The sequence below is a fragment of the Mycteria americana genome, chromosome 3, assembly GCF_035582795.1.
Source record: "Mycteria americana isolate JAX WOST 10 ecotype Jacksonville Zoo and Gardens chromosome 3, USCA_MyAme_1.0, whole genome shotgun sequence".
NCBI classification, from domain to species: Eukaryota; Metazoa; Chordata; class Aves; order Ciconiiformes; family Ciconiidae; genus Mycteria; species Mycteria americana.
The window spans coordinates 26,837,135-26,855,146 of NC_134367.1; the positions used below are offsets into that span (position 1 = coordinate 26,837,135).

General features: G+C 38.3%; 1 protein-coding gene across 2 annotated transcripts in view; it reads left to right on the plus strand.

The window, feature by feature from the left end:
* The window catches only part of AGPAT5 (1-acylglycerol-3-phosphate O-acyltransferase 5), a 59,768-nt gene extending 42,382 nt beyond the window's left edge, over positions 1 to 17,386 (plus strand). Inside the window, exons 7-9 of one of the 2 annotated variants that reach the window (XM_075498085.1) lie at positions 12,994 to 13,117; positions 14,235 to 14,282; positions 14,810 to 17,386. In XM_075498085.1, coding sequence (XP_075354200.1) covers positions 12,994 to 13,117; positions 14,235 to 14,282; positions 14,810 to 15,035 — 398 coding nt within the window. In that variant the 3' untranslated portion in view covers positions 15,036 to 17,386. The remainder of the gene's footprint in view (positions 1 to 12,993; positions 13,118 to 14,234; positions 14,283 to 14,809) is intronic. The other variant, XM_075498086.1, reaches the window with a different exon arrangement.
* The last annotated feature ends 626 nt before the right edge of the window (positions 17,387 to 18,012 follow it).

An 18,012-nucleotide genomic window follows, 5' to 3' on the forward strand; every position in this document is an offset into this window, starting at 1 on the left:
TAAAGTTCACATGAACTCCTTCCAGGTGCTAGTTGCTTAGAAACTCTGGAATTGTCTATTTTTACATTTTCACCCTGTTTAAAATTATTCTGGATAGTTGAGCAACAAAACTGTTAACACTGTGTATTAACACTTGTGTTGTACTGTAAGGTCTTAGGATGGTTTTATTTTATGTATGTTTTGTTCCCAACAGGCATTTTTTATGGCTAAATATCAAAAGTGCTTTTAATGATTTAACATTTTTTATTTATAATTTTCTTTTGAACTTAATTTTACAGATTTTATTATTTCAAGTTTTTAGGGTTTTTTTTTTTTTAATACCTTATGACCCTCTTACAGACTCCTTTGAAGACTGGGCAGCCTCCCTCTTGTCCTGTCACCCAACCCTTTTCAAGACCCCCTTCAAAACAAATAGGATTGTTTCCCCTTCCCTGCAGCATATCTTGTTTCGTGACTTAATTATGAGGCAGTTTCAACCATTCTCATGCTGGACTTCTCACTGCCTGATGGTTAATTAAACTATTAAAATGTCATTACCTAATGATAACATGGCAAATGTTCAAATTCCTTGTAAGACCTCTTCACCTATTGAACCTTCCAGTTTGCATGAAGCATGGTATAATTATGGAAAGGGAACCAACAAACTGAATTTCCCTGTTGGCTGTTTCTTGTGTCTGGTGTCAAGTGGTAATCAGATGGTTTGGGGTGGCTATTCCACATCCAGCCTTTGGAGACTCTACAGCAGGCAGTCCAGGTGTATCTTTCAGCCACCCTTACTGTAGGGCTGGGGTAGTTACTGTCTCAGCCTTGGCTAAAAATAAAGGCAGTAACACAGAATGAAGTGCAGCCAACCAGTTGTTACGCATTACAGAGCAGATAAATGAAATATCCATCCAGGGCATTCCATGCTATTATGGCAGTCACATGTATTCCATATAATATAAATTATGTAGATTAAGGACACTTTATAAATTACAGTGTGGAACATAGTTGTCATTCTTCTAGGCCCTCCAGACACAAAGTGGAAGAAAAACAATTTCTGTTCTAAAGGTCAAGATCATTTCACCATTTGTTATGCAGAAGTCCAACAATTGGTCTGTTCAGGAATATAATATAACAAGAATTGAATTACGCGTTGTTATGCATTTGAGATTTTTTAGCATTATTGCTCTTTTACAGTACTAAAATGAGTTATAAAATGTCATTTTCATGTGTGCATTTCATATGAACATTTCGTATTTGTGTCAGTGCTGAATGAGAATTTTGTTTTTCATTCTCATCGGAATAAAATGGCAGTGCAATCCTGGTAATTTTTAAAAGATAAGGTTGACATGTCTTTTTCAATCCAGCAACTCTGATTGAAATTTATTGCATGGAAAACAAACTTCTGATAAACACAACTTTACTTGAGGACTGTATTTCCCATAGTATGACATTTCCCATGTGAATGAAATCTGAATTCCACACAGATATAATGTGTTTCCTGAAATGCATTTTACTTTCAGTTCTATAAATCTCAATTCCTCAGAAGAGCGTGTGCCACTTCTGGAAAAACGCATACTTACCCAGGGATATGGTCAGCTCTTGGCTGCTGTCTCCAGTAGTAAACAGAGCAGGTTAAAAGGAACGTTTTAGTGACTGTGAGTAGTACTACCACGCTTTATCTGAGAAATTGTGTTAGTAAACTGTAAATGGGAAAAAAATTCTGAAGAAAAAAATGAATTGCATGTTACATTTTGTAATATGGAACTCAGTGTAAATAGCCTTTCTTAGAAAAATTGGTTGTTTGTTTGGTTTTTTTTTCTTCAGCCCAGCAGGCTTAAATATCATAATGTTGACTTGCTTAACAGGATTAAAACAAAACATAGTATACTAGCAACTGGAAAATAGACATTCACCATCCTTTCTGCATTAGTACTTTGAGAAAAACGTTGAATGCCAGGCACACCTGATAACATGGTACCTTTTTAGAGCAGGCAAATTATTATACTATATTCTTTCAAATGTGTTGAACTTTGCCACTATTTATGCATTTTAATGTTTTGTTGGCACTTTCCAGCTGTAAATTGTTTGTTTAGAAGACATCAAATTTGATTAGTCTTAGACAGGGACTAAGATTAGATTAGCTTTAGACAGGGATGTTGCTTTCCGCTATTGCTTCACGTCCAGTTGTGACCAATGGATGCAATTTTTTTCCTACCATTTATTCGTTATTCATTCATTCCTTTTCTTTCCAACAAGTTTGGATCTTGGTATTTTTCCAGTGGAAGCTTGTCCTGCACATGGCAGCCTTTCCAAAGAATAGCTATTTCTGACAGATTTCTCCCCTCTCACTACTGAAGGTGGTTTGTCCAGATCATTAATGACAGAATGTGATGGTCCTGCTGAGGGAGGACCATGCTGCTAGACAGTATTTATTTGTGGTCATTGGAATAAGATGCAAATAAACATATGGGCACTGCAGCACAGCTGAAGTGCATCTCAGGTACTGAATTTGGAAGAACTATTTAGAAGGGGAAAAGGAGGGGGAGAAACTCTTGTGCTGGATTTGATGATATTGTTTCACTACACTGTCACTACATAAAAAGTAGAAATAAGCTTGGGAAGAAAGAATGAGAACCTAGTTTTCCCCCCTTCTGAATGAATGTCCTAAGTGTTCACATCCAGCTTTGCCTGGTGTTAAGGGGCAGGTCTCATGGGACGTGGGAACTGTTGTCATTCTTGCACCTGAAAGACCATTATGTACACATCTATATCTTTATTATTCTGCCTGAAGGCTTTAACATAACCAGATGGTATTTATCTGGCCATTGTAGATGAAAGAGTGTGTGAAATAGCAGCATGTGACAATGATAAACACTGAATAAAAATAGCAAGTACATGTAGACTCTGTCTTAAAGAAGTCAGAGGAATTCCTGAGAATTATTGACTCTGCTGTATATCAATTCCAGAACAAACACTTTGAAAGCATGTGTATGTGTGCATTTCTGAAAATCTGTACATCACTTTGATCAGTATAATTTGAAGAGGTCAGACTGGCCTAACTTCCCTAGGGGAAATTACACTTTTCCAAGTGCTTGCACTTTTGTTAGGACCCAGTTAGACAGTGAAGTACAGGACAATAGAAGAGAAACTGGAGCAATAGAAACCAGTCTTTGTCTGGACTGTGGCCCAAATTTGATCACATCCATTGTCTTTCAAGGTCCAAAGAATGATCACAAGGAAATGGTTATAGATGTGTTGAAAGAATTAAAAACCTAAATTAATAAACTGATAAACAGTAACAGGAATGTAAAACAGTCCTAAGTAAGATTTATAGTGATGAAATTACTAGTAATCTGTTCAGATCTCTGCTAGCTGTCATGTTCTTATTGCATGAAAGAATATTGAAAAGTAAATTGCAATTATTTTAGAGCAACTGAAGAAAGGATGTAGATTAGAACTGAGGCTGTACATCAGCATTGGTGAAATTTGCATCATGTGGGATAGCTTTTTAACATGTATAGTAAATCTCACATCAAGAACTTGTCATTCTGCATCTGTTCAAGCAAAATTTAAGTAACTACCTTTCATATTTCAAAATGTAAATTTTCCATTGAAATATTTGAAGGAATTTCGATAACACTAGTTGGCAACATAGTTCTGTGATATTCTAGCATACATTTTTCCTTTAAAGGAAAACTCTGGTCTTATTTTGTGCAAAAATATTAAAATACAACTTTTCTAATAACATGATTTCACCAGGTACCACAAAGTAAGTAAACTATCATTCAGTTTTAAACTGAATGTATTTTCACTTGCCCTCCATAGGACTAGATCTCTCATTTTGGAACCCCTGTAATTTCCTATTAAAAGTAGTTTGAGTAACATGAAAACCTATCTGTTAATTTGTGGATGACTTCTTTGAAATGGCACTTTGAACACAGATGTGGATATATGCATCAATATTCTGCAGATAGGTTGGTCTGAGTGAATGCAAAGTATTTCCATACTGTAACAATTAAACATTGTACTTCTGCTCAAAAACAACATTTCACTGAAGAACAGTTTCTGGGAATGTGTGCAGGCCTTGCTGTAGTTCTTCATGGGACTCCAAAAATCAGAGAAAATGAAGATCAGTCTGAGCATGAGTAGCACCTCTGTTTCTTTACCTATCTCAAACCAAGGACATAAAGATTACTCTATTTGGAGTCCCTGTAATTCAGTTTCTTGTCTCCACCAACAACCAAACTCGGATGCCTAAGGAGGAGTGTAAGAATAAGGCAAGGATAAATGATTCTTCCTTTTCCCAAATCAAAAACAACTGTGGGCACTGCCTCTGTGTGTTAATAAACACCCCCTCGATGGGGGTAATAACCCCCTTCAGCTTCCCTTCGAGCCCAGAGTTGTGTGTTCCTCTGACTGTAAAGTAGGACCTTGTGTATCTCAGTTATTCTCAAGCAGCTCCTACTGAAGGTAGGTATCTGTAGCTTCCCTTTGGGAATTTGTGATCAGAAAGCACACAGTCATCAGAAAACCTCTGCTACACAATGAGGATTTTGAAAGTATTTACACTGGAGATCCATAAAATTACCCTGCACCCTGGGCCTCATGCACATGTGAGAGGAAACATTCAGCTCCCTAGGCAGCATTTATGTACAAGAGCTCGAGGAACTCCTGATCTTTATGCAAAAGTGTATCTAAACCCTGAGGATAACAAAAACAACTTTAATTTCTTCACACTGTCAGGTTTGGCCAGAAATATGTTGCTGCTTTGAGAGCCTGTGTTTGTTTATTTTTGCTTTTTTTGTGCATCAGAGTCCTTTTCTTCTACACTGTTTGTGGTACTGTTCTCTGTTTATTAAAACAGACTGTCTGAAGGAAAGGCAAAAACATCAATACTAGCAGTGCTGGCATGGTTCCTAACAGATCCTGTTTATTTTCTAGAGAGAGCATTGTTTTGAACTGGTCCAATCCTTGTATCCTTTCTTGCCTTTTTTTAATTGCACAGTTCAACTTTTTTTTCCACTTGTGAAACTTTAAAAATGTTCTGAGGAAGACACAAGTACCTCCTAAATTTGCTCCTTTTCAGTTACCAGCAGTGGAGGACCCTTTAGATGTAATCCACGGACCTAAAATGATCCAGGTTCTGTTGCTGGCAGCGTGTTGATCAAAACTGTTACGCTTTTGTAGGAAACCTTCTGCTAACTTGGCCCACATACAATATTCACAAATTGTTATAGAGCAGTACAAAGGCCAGAATGCATCTGTTGGAATAACAGATTAAAGCCACTTGAAGATTGTTTCAGTGAACTACAATGTGCAAGTACTATGGGTCTTCATCAAATACCACCTTGTTTCAGCAAGACAGCTTACAATGACACTCTGCTGCTCTCCACTGCTAATACCTGTATAGAAAAATATATGTACCATTTTCTAATAATAATTTTTAAAGATTCTTTAAATGTGGGCATCTTTAGGAAGGTACAGATATGTGATTATTTACCCTTGAATTTTCAGGATTTGTTGAGCTATAGTTCTTACCTGACATCTTCAGGATTTTTTATTATTTTTTTTTAAGCTGTCATATCCTTCCCTCTGCTTCCCTTCTCCAAACTGAAAATTCGGCCTTTTTAATCTATCCTTGTTTGTAATGCAGGTGCTTTTTCTCCATAAATGTTTTAGTTGGCCTTTTCTAAGTCCACTACATTCTCCTTGAGATATAGAGACCAGAACTGCACACAGTATTTAAAATGTGGATTCACAATCTTTTTATATATCTGCAAAGTGACTCACTTTGCCCTGTTCTCAATGTCCTTGCTGATGCTGCCCAGTATTTCGGGGGATTTGGGACTGCTGCTGCACAATTGAGAGGATGGTTTCAGAGAAGGGTCAGCGACTCCCAAAATGGAACCACCAATTCCAAGTTAAGCATCGTGTAATCAAGGTTTCCGTTATTTTTCCCCACGTTTGTTTACACTGAAGCTCGCTGCCACATTTTCACCCTGTTGGCTCAGCTTTGAGGTCCTTTTGGAGTTCAGCCAGCATTCGACTACCCAAAAGAGCTTAGGAGCTTCTGAAAAAGATGTGAAAAACTGGAGGGTTCACTGTTTGCTCCCTTCTGCAGCTCTTCGTTCATGACACAGAATAAAACCAGTCCTAGTGTTGATCCCTGGAGGACCCCAATTGCTGGGTCTTTTCCATCCTGAAAAGTGACCATTAAGTCGTTCCATTTGCTTCCTCTCCTTTAAGCAGCTTTCGGTCTATAAAACATCATTTCCTCTAATCCCATGGCAGCTTAATTTCTTTAATATCTTTCAGTGTGGAACCCTGTCAGAGGCTTTATGAAAATTCAAATATATCATGTTCAGTGAATCCCCTTTGCCTCCTCCTTGACACTGTTGTAGAAATCCAGTGAATTGGTGAGACAGGATTTCCCTTTACAGAATCCACACCAACTGTTTTCCAACAGACTGTGATTATCTGTGTGCCTTAGTGATCTTATTATAGACTGTGCTGTCTTACTCAGGGATGTAAGACTCTCTGGTTTGTATTTCCCAGCATCAATTCTAAAGCCCTCGTATGTAGAAGGGAAACTCCCGGTTTTTCTGGCACAATGGCTGTTTGTGATGATAGGTTACACATCTTTGTTTTTAAATTCCACATTTGAGAGCTTTTGGATGAATGCTGTCTGGTTTTGGTGACTTCCTGACATCTAACTTGTTTATTTAGTCTAATACTTTCTGTCTGTTTACTTATTGATCTAGTTCCTTTGAGCAATCTGGTACAAGAATGCAATGGGTGTAGGAATCAAACATTTTCAGCAAGAAAGAATAATGCAAACAAATATTTGAGCTTCTCTTGCATAGGCTTATACTTTACCATGAGTGCTGCTCTTCACACCTTTGTCATCTAGCAGTCCCACCAGTGCCTTAGCTCGTTTACTGCTTTTGATATATTCCAGAAAGTTAAAATTGTTAGAGCATCCTTTGCATTTTTCAAGTTCCTTTTTAGTCCTCTTAATTTTATGTTTACATTTGGCATGAGCGGTTTTGTGGCTTTTCCTTATTTGGACAAGCTTTCCATTCCTCAAAGGAAAGAAGGTAGGAATATAGTGGTAGCCTCCTTAATTTTCCCATTAAGCCACACCAGGTGGGTTTCAGACCCACCCAGACTTTTTCTTTTGCAGTGCATCTTTTACCTGGGTTTCTAATGTAAGTTTTTCTGGGGTTTGGTATTTAGGGTTTTTTTAACAGCCTCTAGGCTGCCTCCTTTTGGACTGTTTCTTTTAGGGTGTTTTGACACTTTGCCCCCCCCACCCCCCATTACATAGTTCCTTTAAGTGTGCATTTGTGTGCTGTAGACTCTTTCTCTACAATGCTGAAATTAATTGTATTGTGGTTGCAGAGCACTTCTCTCTAATGCTGTGCACCACTCAAGACCACATCGGGAATGGCATCTTTTCTTGTGGGTTTTGAAACTAGTTGTTCCAGGAAACAATCTTTATTTTTCCTCTCTCCTCCCCATACCCCCCCCCCATCCTGATGGAAGCATTGATGCAGTTCAGTAAACGTAGCTGGAATCTCACACTCCTGCTACCAGTCCTGAACTTGCAGCTCTCAGTCTGGCTTCACAGTTTCTGATCACTATTATCAAACTTATCAAGAAGTCATTTAATATATCTATCTATTATACATTTTATTAGAGTCTGGAATTTCCATCCACAAGGATGTCATTGTGCTCTGTCTCTTTATTATATAAAACTATTATACTTCATATAATCTTTCATGCACGCTACTATTCCCTCACCTGTACATCCTATTCTGTCATTCCTATAAATCTGGTAGCCCGGTAACATTGCACGCTCCTTCAAGGTCACTGGGATACCTGCCTTACAGGGGTAATCTCTTGGTGCCAGTAATTCTTGTTTTCCTGTCTTTATGTTTAGGCTTCTCATGTTGGTATAGAGACTCTTCTGAATTTTGCCCTCACATTGAATTTTAGCCACATCCACCTCATATGTTATGTCAGTCTGAACAGGTTGCTTTTCCTGACCTTTCACTTTCCCCAACTGCTAGTTGAAATGCTGTGTAAGACCTTTTCAGTTTTCATTGCCAGCACCTTAATGATTCAGGTGTGTCCCATTTCTCTTGTCTCAAAAGGTCCCCCTTTTGAGCTCCTAAGGTGCTTATTCCCTATGCTGTGTCCCTCGTGGGTGCATGGAGGCTCTGATCTCTGCATGCATCTCAGGCCTTGCACAGGGGATTGACAGTATTTCTGAGAGTGCTATTCCTCACGTCCCAGGCTTCTCTCCTGGCTGCAAGCTTGAATTTAGTCTGCAGAACATCCCTCCGTGCTTCCCTACATCAGCAGTACCAGCAGGTACCAGTGCTGCCCACTCCTCCACTGCTCCCCAGATTAACCCGCCTAAACAACCTTCACCATACCCTGGATGTTTGCTTTCCCGTCTAGTGCTGCTTTGCTGTACCACTGCTCTATTTTGTTAGAGCAAGCTGTGAAATAGTTTCCTGTCAGCTCAACTTGAGGTGACGGAAAGCGTGAAGCTGAGAAACAACGCGGCACTTAAATTTATGTTTGTTTTGCCAATTGATTGTTAATTTGGTGTACCAAGTAAATTGGAGAGATAGGATTTATTTCTTTGAGGAGGAAATAGTTTACAAACTGCTTTGTTAGCTGAACACTTAAGTACAGACTAATGAAAATTTAAAAAGTGGAGAAAGCATCTACAGTTCAGAGAGGAATGTCTTTGCTATCATGGTTTTGCCTGTAAAACTATATGCACCACAACATGCAATCTTCTGTTACTGAAGAGACATATTCTTACGTGTTTGAAATACTAGTTACTTAGAATAAATATACGTTATTCAGATTTCAGTTTCCTGTGATATCACTTTCAATTTATCACAAACATTACCGAAATCAGGAGAGAATTGGGGCTCTTTAAGTGGGCACAACTATGTCATGCTTCAGTTTGTCCGTTCTTAATTTTGAAGGACTTTGGCAATAATTACGTTGCAGTAAAAGAGCTGATGTAGGAGGATGAAATCTGAGCTACTTTATTGCTGTCGTATTTAAAGTGCATATAAAAATAGACTTCATTAGTAATTGAAAACTGGAATATCTGTTTAAGTGTAACGCCACTGTCACAACTTGCTTAAGGGGCAAGGCAAATAATGTGGAGTGGTGGAATGAACTTCTGTGGTAGCATTAAGGGGGAGGTGGTCTGAGGCCATTTGGATGTCCCTTCTCAGTTAAAGGTATGTCTGTTCTTTGGAGCTTCTCTTCTTCACTCACTTTCCCTGGTAATGCTGATAATTCAAAACAGAATTATTTGGCTTTTGAAGGCGAGGAGTTGAAATCTAGTAGAATTTTGTGGAAGCCCCAGCAAGCAAAACACCCTCCTGATACATTCGTTTGCAATTAAAAACTCTGGATCCGATTCCTTTCCTGGAGACTGTTGCACCCCCGTTCATTAATCCCAATTCTGCACTGAATCCTTCAGTCCTGTGTTAGTGTGAATCCTGTCCCGCAGAAGGAGGGCCACAATGTTACAGTTTAAGACCAAAAATGCTCGATCCACCTTATTATTTTCAATTCCTTCCTTCTGCTGTGGTTGGTCACCAGAAGCATTATATCTCCTATTTAGCCAGATAGAAAGTTTTATTAGGAAATTACCTCCCACACAACCATCAGTCCACTTGGCTCTCACACAAGTTGTTAGTGTTCATTTACCCCAAATCATACTCAGTTCTTGATTGACTAATGCTGTCCCCAATATAATGTTTGAGTATAATGCATGATTTGCACTTACGTTTTGTCTTTCGAAGGAAAGTTCAGGCTTGCTTGTTCCCGCTGTTAATTATAACAAATTCTGGCAAGTTTAGGGATCTGAAAAGCCTGTCAGATGTTGGCCTTAAGGGCTAGTGTCCCTGAAGTTGGATGTAATTTGCACATAATAAATTGCTTCAATAAGATTTTGTTTCTTAGCTTAATTACGTAAGTCTTTTGAGAGTTAAGCTAATGTGAAATTAAGGGTCATGGGACCACCACAAACCTTTAGAGGTTGTGGTGATAAAATCCAGCTGTTTCTTCTCAAAAACAACCTCTCAGTATATTGTTCTTATCCACTGGTGTTCTTATGGGATTGCAGTGACATTGTGCATCTAAAAAAAAAAGAAAAAAAGGATTAGTGGCATTAAATCCTGACATGAATTGGATAATTAAAGACTAGTCAGATTCCCTGACTAGTTTGATTGCATGCATTACAATGTCATCTGCAGATGTCCTGGATGCCCAGGCTTTGGATAAAATGGCCTTGAATCAATGGGTAGGAATCATGATCATCTTTAGAGGAGCACCTGCAGTTGCAGATCACACAGCCTTCGGCGAGACTGTACTAGGTCTCAGACTGCAAGGGAGGCTAGGGCTGTGGAGAAGGGCATTGGGATTTACAAAGGTGGGAAATTCAGACGAAGTTTTAGGATCGGCACATATGGGGACTCAGTTTAGACTGGCTGAAGAAGACAGTGTGGGAAGTAATAAGAATCGGCTTGCTTTGGAACTTGGGCATAAGGTAGAAAACCAGCAGCAATGCTTAGATATTTGTGGAGGGGTTTTTGCTTTCTAAGCAGATTTGTAGAGTTGCTACTTTCAACTTTGGTGGGGGAAGGTCTTTCGAAATACTTAAGTCTTATTCCTGTTTTGTTAACTAGAGCTTGTTACTGATAATGTACTCTGTTGCTGTCTTTAAATGACCAAATATCAGTATTTTTTTAAGCAGCATAACATTAGTTTTTAAAATACCATATAGCTATTAATAATGCTATCTCATCTAACTTAGAATTTTGCTTGGTTTATAATTTTCCTAAATAATTTATAACTGAGATTATAAGTAACATCAGGAAAGAGTTGTTTGTTCCTATACAGAACAACCTATGTGCTATGAAGCAAAAGAAACGTACACTATACAATGCACAGAATGTTTCAAATACCTTTTAAAGCTAGATCTTCAGGCCTAGCTGAATATGCATAGCATAGATGCTTTTATGGGAGTCTAGTACAAAAATGACCATATCATCTGGCTTCCAGGCATTTGTTTTCTAGATACAGTTTTGCATATTTTTAGAATGTTCCACTTAATAGGTAATGCCACTCAAAAAGAGGATTTGTACATCAGTGAACATTATAAGCATTTAAGACATGGATAATACGTCTGTCATTTTAAAATATTAGTAGTATGTTTATAAGTGCTCATATAGTGAATGACCTTCATATAGTGGCCTGGATACTACCCTCAGAGAAACAGACCTGGAAAATCCTTCCTTACCATTAAAAGCAAGAGAAAAAACATCCTTTCAGATACATGAGCACTGATTTCTTCGTGGTTAGTAAAAATGTTGCACATAAACCTGAAGACAATATCTATACCAACCATCATTCTGGACCTCCAAGTGCTTAACTTGCCTGCCATCTAATAGCTGTAGCTAGGGGACTGTTTTACCAGAAACTTTTTAGCAACAGTTGTGTTTGCTACTCCACGGCTAAGAGGTGGACTTGTTTCTGGTTAGAGCCCTCAGCCGTTTCTTCAGTTGATGGTGCGTGGGCCGTGTTGCTCCCGTTACGCTACAGTGCGGTTCAGTGAAGGGCACTCTTTGCCTGAGATCAAAACAAAACTTCACACAGCACCTTACAAATTTCTGCATCAAAATGCTGTAAGACTTTACTGATCTCTTTATCTCTTCTCCTTCCCTCCCGCTGTACAAGCACGCAAACACATTTGCATGAACAGGCTTTTAAATTTCTTTAAGGCAATTTTTAGTATATGATAAGGATTGCTTTCACAGCAAAGTCCTTAAAAATAAATAATCCTGTAAAGAAGAAAAACAAATAGGGGGATATCTGCTTTAGCAGACAGTAATAAAGATGTACATGCAGTGACAATTATTTTGCAGAGTCATTCCTGAAGATACCCCTGACAGTTATGGGTCAAAGTCTTCTGTACATCTGCACTGCTGTCCAAAAAATGTCAACAACCTAAAGGGACCACCCAGTCTGTGTTACATTTGTTGCCTGCCTGTATTGTAGGCTCTTTTCAAAGGGCCCTTCTGGGCCCTTTTCAAAATATGAAGATTGTCCAAATTTCAAAGGATTTCCATCCTCACATCATGCATCTCTTTGTACAGGGATGCTGTGATTACTACGATACCCCTTGCTACTGATAAATGCAAATGATTATTAATACACAAATACTGGTGGGTTTTTCATCGCATGTGCAGTGTTTTTACCACTTGTTAGTTGTAAGAAATCCCACAAGGCTATTTGAGTAATAGAGTTTTGTTTGTAATTGGCTTAATGCTTGCTTGCTAAATTTTTCTAGGGACAAATTGAGGAAATGGGGGAGGGGGATTGCAATAGGGCTGTCTCGAGCTTTGTAAGACAGAAGAAAAATGAAGGAATGCAAAATGGAAAGCAGCATTTGTTCTGAGTCTGTTGCCCTATTGTACTTCTTAATTATAGGTTATTACTTAAACTGAAGCCCACTTCCTCCTGGAGATGCTTTGGGAAATCACTGTAATTCTGATTTTGTCATCCAGGAGCAAACAAAATATAGATTTCAAAAAGGACAATCAAAGAGGCTTGCTAACTTTAATCAAAACTGCAGGCTGGATAAAGTTACGACATCAAAGTTACTGCGTCCCACACTACAGAATGAGTAGATTGCTGCTGAGGTAGAAGTATAAGATTTTCAAGCACAGCATTTTACAGTTAGCAGGGTGCATTTTAGGACAATTTTCCCATGCTGCACATGATAATGGGCCACCATTTCAAAAGTGTGTAGGCCATATGGCTTCCAAGTTCAGTGAAGTGCTCAGGATCTAAACATAAAGAGGGGAGGCTTTTGAAAACTGAAGTTAGGCTTCCAAGGCATTTACAGCTATGAGGTCAGATTTAGTGTTTTTGTAACTCAGTCTTGTTGGTTTGCTCTCTTTTTAGAGTTTCTTTGCAAGGAATGCCCGAGAGTTCATATTTTCATTGATCGAATTGAACTGAAGGACATTCCAGAAGAGCAGATGTATATGAGAAGGTGGCTTCATGAACGTTTTGAAATAAAAGATAAGTAAGTAACAATGTGCAGAACTTTCCGGTTAAAGAAGCTGTCTTTTTATATTAACCAATATACCCATGATTTCTGTGTTACCAGCAGTGCAAGCTCTAGGGCTCTCTGAAGAGAGGTGGTGTTGGTACTCCTGTGCATATTTTGTATAATACCCTTGTGGTTAAAGCTTTTGCTCAGGAGGTTGGGATTCCTGGGTTTTAGACCTTCCTTAGACTGAAGAGCTGTGAATCCATGTTCCAGGCAAGACTCATATTCATCTGAATACTCTCCATTTATCTTCTTGAAGCTGAGACATGCACAGCCAGGAATATAAGATGCCCGCGGTAGGCAAGCAAGCAAAAAGTAGTTTGATTCTAGCCTCGTAATCAGCGTTAGGTTAGAGTTAAAAAGGGCAGGTCTTGATCTAATCTTTTCCACCAAAATCGTTTATGCATCTTCCACCAGACAGTGATTGGATAAAAACACAAGTAACCCGAAGATCCCTGCCTTCACTGGGGAAATTAGGTGAAGTAGAAGTTTCATCTGTCCATCTTTAAATCATGGCAGACCTAAAGTGCCTGGCTCTCTCCAGCATCTCCAGATAAGGTTGCTAGTGAGCATATGCAACAGATCCTGGGGGACCTTCTACCTAAATGTGGAGTTTAAGTGTTGTTAATTGTGGAGTTTAAGTATTGTTTGAGAGATGATGGTTTAATTTGCCACATCTGAAGTCCAGCTTAAGGGAGCTGAATCTCTTTACTTTCTAAATCCTTGAATTCATTGTGTGAGAGAGAAATTTCCCTGGTTCTTCAGGTATGTTCTGCTTTAAAATTGCTCTACCAGTCTCGCACTCCATGGAAGTAAAAAACAACTTAATTTGTGTGGTGATCTTTGAATCCATGTAAAAATTAACATGACTATCTGTAAACATGGCACTATTACTAAAGTGTCTTAGAAGTTTAGGATGGCTAAGTAATTTTTCTTTTCTTCACTTCTGAGAGGCAAGAAAGTCTGAATTTCATTTTATAGACAAGTAACTGATAGATAAAATAAAAGGCTGCCCAGTGACCCAGCCCACAAGTAGTCTTCTGATGAAGACCAGCAAAACTGAACCCTGATCATCTATGTCTCATTGTAGACTCCTGTTGACTAGAACATCCTTCCTGGGACCAAAGCAGTCTGTCAGGTGAATTTAGAGATACTTAAAACAAAACCCCAGAATTTTCAAATCCATTTATTACTGGTTTTCAAAAATAGGAGAAAAAATCACTACTAAACCTATGGTGTAGCATTTTACTCCTGCATGTTTGTTATTAGTTTATTTCATGATGGTAATTCCCCCCTGCCTTCAGTGTTCAATGATTAACTGTGTGCTATCTTGTCCTACAATATTGCCCAGTACTCTGGGCTTATTTGCTAAATGCTGAATGAAAATATTCTTTTCAACTTTTATATTCCGTGTTAAAATTGGTCCCTCTGGAAAATCTGCTTTTATTGCTCACAAGGGTTCAGGTTGAGTACTCGGTGACATGCAATGTTACTTTGAATATCATATTCTTAAGGCATACTGATTGCTTAAACTTGTTATAGATGAGCTGCTATTGTTTGTTAAATAATGTGTGAAGCAGTTACTGGATAAGAGTAAGTTGTAAGTTGCTTAAAACTTCTTAGGCTAATGCATAACTTTGACCATCTCCTTTTGTCTGCTTGTAGGTTACTAATAGAGTTTTACGATGCGAAGGATTCTAAAAGAAGAAATAAGTTCCCTGGAAAAAGTGTTCATTCCAAACTAAGCCTCAAGAAAACTTTGCCATCTTTGCTGTTTTTAGGTGGCCTGACTGCTAGTATGCTTCTGACAGAATCTGGAAGGAAACTTTATGTAAAAACATGGATATATGGGACTTTAATTGGCTGCCTGTGGGTTAGCATTAAACCGTAAGCAGATGTTAGTCTCCAATCAGTGGAATGTGCAGTCTTTTCTTGCACATTGCACCAAACTTTTTCCTGACTTTATAGTAAAAAAGTGTAAATAAAGCCTTATTGATCGAACATTGGAAATAATAGAATTTGTGACTTAAGCCTCTGTGTGGTTGGTCTGGGGAAAATAAATGTAGATTTTCAAATTTGCTACTGATTTTTGCTGGAATAATGACAGATAAACCGAGTCGTATGATAAATTGCTTTCCCCATGAACTAACATCCATCTCTATCTGCAGATTTGATGAAGTATGAGTTATGCATAAGGGTGTCTTAAGTGGACCTGTGAATGTATTTACAGAGATTAATTTAGGGTATATATTTATTCTTCTGATATTCATGTTGAATTTTCGTTACTCTTTGGTGCATTGCAGCAGCTCAGTTGCATCTATCCCAGCTGTATCGCAACTAAAATCAAAACTTTATTTTTTTTTTTAATTTTGCTTTTCAGTCTTAGCTAAATACTGAGTTCTTTAAAAGGGACTATGACTATGTAAGCTGGCAAATCATGAGATGTTACCTGAAGCAGAATAAAACGTTCCTGAGAACTACTGTTCATGGGGAAGAAGCTCTGTTTATCTAGTGCATGATTTTTTATTATATTGCAGTATTAGCTGATTATTTTACATATGCAAAATGTTAAATTTTACTGAGCAAACAGCTTATTTTGCGCACCCTGTATTTCTGCATAAAAGGAATGTATGCAGTATAATGAAATGTTAAGTTTTTGTTTCTGGCCTAACCAGACTGTAGCCTACCTTGTGTCTGCGTTATCCCTAGCGCCTCGAGAGTGTCAGCTGAGCTCACAGACCTTTCGTGTGTACGTGCCATAAGCAGAAGTTTCCTGTTACCTCACGATTTTCTGGAAGCAAACTCTGTCGTTTGGGTAATGCACAGAATTACTGTAACTTCAGGAGTGTAAGGGTATGGTAACGAGGAACCTTCAGATGTTCCTGCTAACTCCGAAGCATGTGCCTTTTCCTACTAATCTGATTTATCCTGATGTTTCATAATCTGGCAGTCATCTCTGTGCTGTAATATCACACTAGATTCTCAAATCATTCTACGTGATGCAGACTGCAGTTGGATGGAAGTTACAGGGTTGATGTATACAATTTGCACACTAGGCTAGTAGTGAAAGAAATGCATATCCTACCAGTGTTTCACCTGCTTGAAAATATACTTTAAAAAGGAAAATCAACAAACCCTTACTACCAGAAAGTCTGCGATTCCCGTGGCTGGTATTTTTGGGGAAGCACCATTTCCTGATATCAAGGGAATAGTCTATATGTACAGCGATGGGGTAGGAAAGAGGATGTACTTTATCTTAGGGAATTGGACTCCCTGTATCAAAATGAAAGAACTAGAAAATATTTTTATATCACACTTGCAAGCTTTAAATGTGCATCTCTTTCTAGCTTCAGTGCGATTTGTCTTGCATTAGTCCATTGTGAGTTAAATGTCTCCTAAAATTGTAACTCAGTTTTTCAGATTCCACCATTGCCAGTTAATTAAAGATAGTGCTTTTACTGTGTGGGGTTTTTTTTTTTGTTTTTTGTTTGTTTGTTTGGGGGGGGGTTTCAGAATTTTATAGAGTAATTACAGTTCCACCTTAAAATCATTGGGTACAACTTTCAGTTTGCAGTTCTGTGTCCTTCCATAATGGATTTTGTCACTGGAGTTATTTATATCGGTGATTGATTCAGGATATGTTGATGAACCATTTTAAAAACAATGACTGGGAACAATGTTGAAAAACAGTATTGTTATGAGGCTGTGAAACCAGGAAAAAAAAAGCCATTTTATGTAACAGCCAAATGTGCTCACATGTAGTTCTTCCTATTCTCAGCTGACTGTTTCCAGTGGGTATAACCAGAAAGCAGTGTTCCTATGTTAGTGTGATTTTTCAATCATGGAATGAAATTTTACTCTGACATGACTAAATTTCTTTGCAACAGCTAAGAATAACATTTAATTATACATCAAAAATAAATGCAAACTGCTTAATTCATTTGTAGAAAAATAACTGCTATTTTGGAGAGCCTAATTACCACAAAATATTGGATCTCTCTTGCTGTTTAAGTACCAGGAATATAATTGACGCAGTGCAACAAACAAACAGGATGTTTATTTTGAACCTTATTCTCTATGTTAATCTTAATTATTTTTTTTTCTTGCCATTAATTTATAAAGTTTTGAAACTGTAATTTGCTGATGTATTTGGCATTGGGAGTATCACATGCTATTTCTAAATATGCACTGATATTAACTTGAAATATTTCTTCATTAAAATAAGAGCCAGTGCTCATTCAACTTTTCTGTCCTGTCTACTTGTTCAATTTTTTCCACACTTTCATGTTTGTAACTTGGTTAACAGGGACTGCCTACAAAAAGGCTACGAGTGTGGTTTTAAGTCCTTAAGTCCAAAAGGATTTGTGTGAGAAACACTCAACGAAAAGAAAACAACTTGTCTTTTTTTTTTCGGTGCAGCTAAAATGTGTTAGAATCGATTCGTGCTTGTTCCAACGCAACACACCACCAGCTCGGTTGGATCGCAGTAGCTTTTCACCCGTGAACACCTGCACCACTTGTTGCTTGTTAATAATGTTTGTTAATGTGCAGTACCACAGCTCTGGCCAGGAATCGGGCTCTGCTGCATGATAGGTCTTGCACAGACAACGCTGGCAGGACAGACCCAGGGGGTGGGAAGAGGTATTGCAAACAAATACATGAAGTGGGTCTCGGAAGCAAATGCCACCGAAGTTTTAGTGAAGTATGAAATCTGAGAGGGGCCTGTATGCTCAAAAACTTATTCTTCCAGCTGTGTCAGTGCATCTGATAAAAGCAATTTCCCTCCACACAAGTACTGCTCTGTTCGTATGCATAAACTATATGTAAACCTTTTATAGTCGGCACGTCCACCACTATGGGCTAGTTCC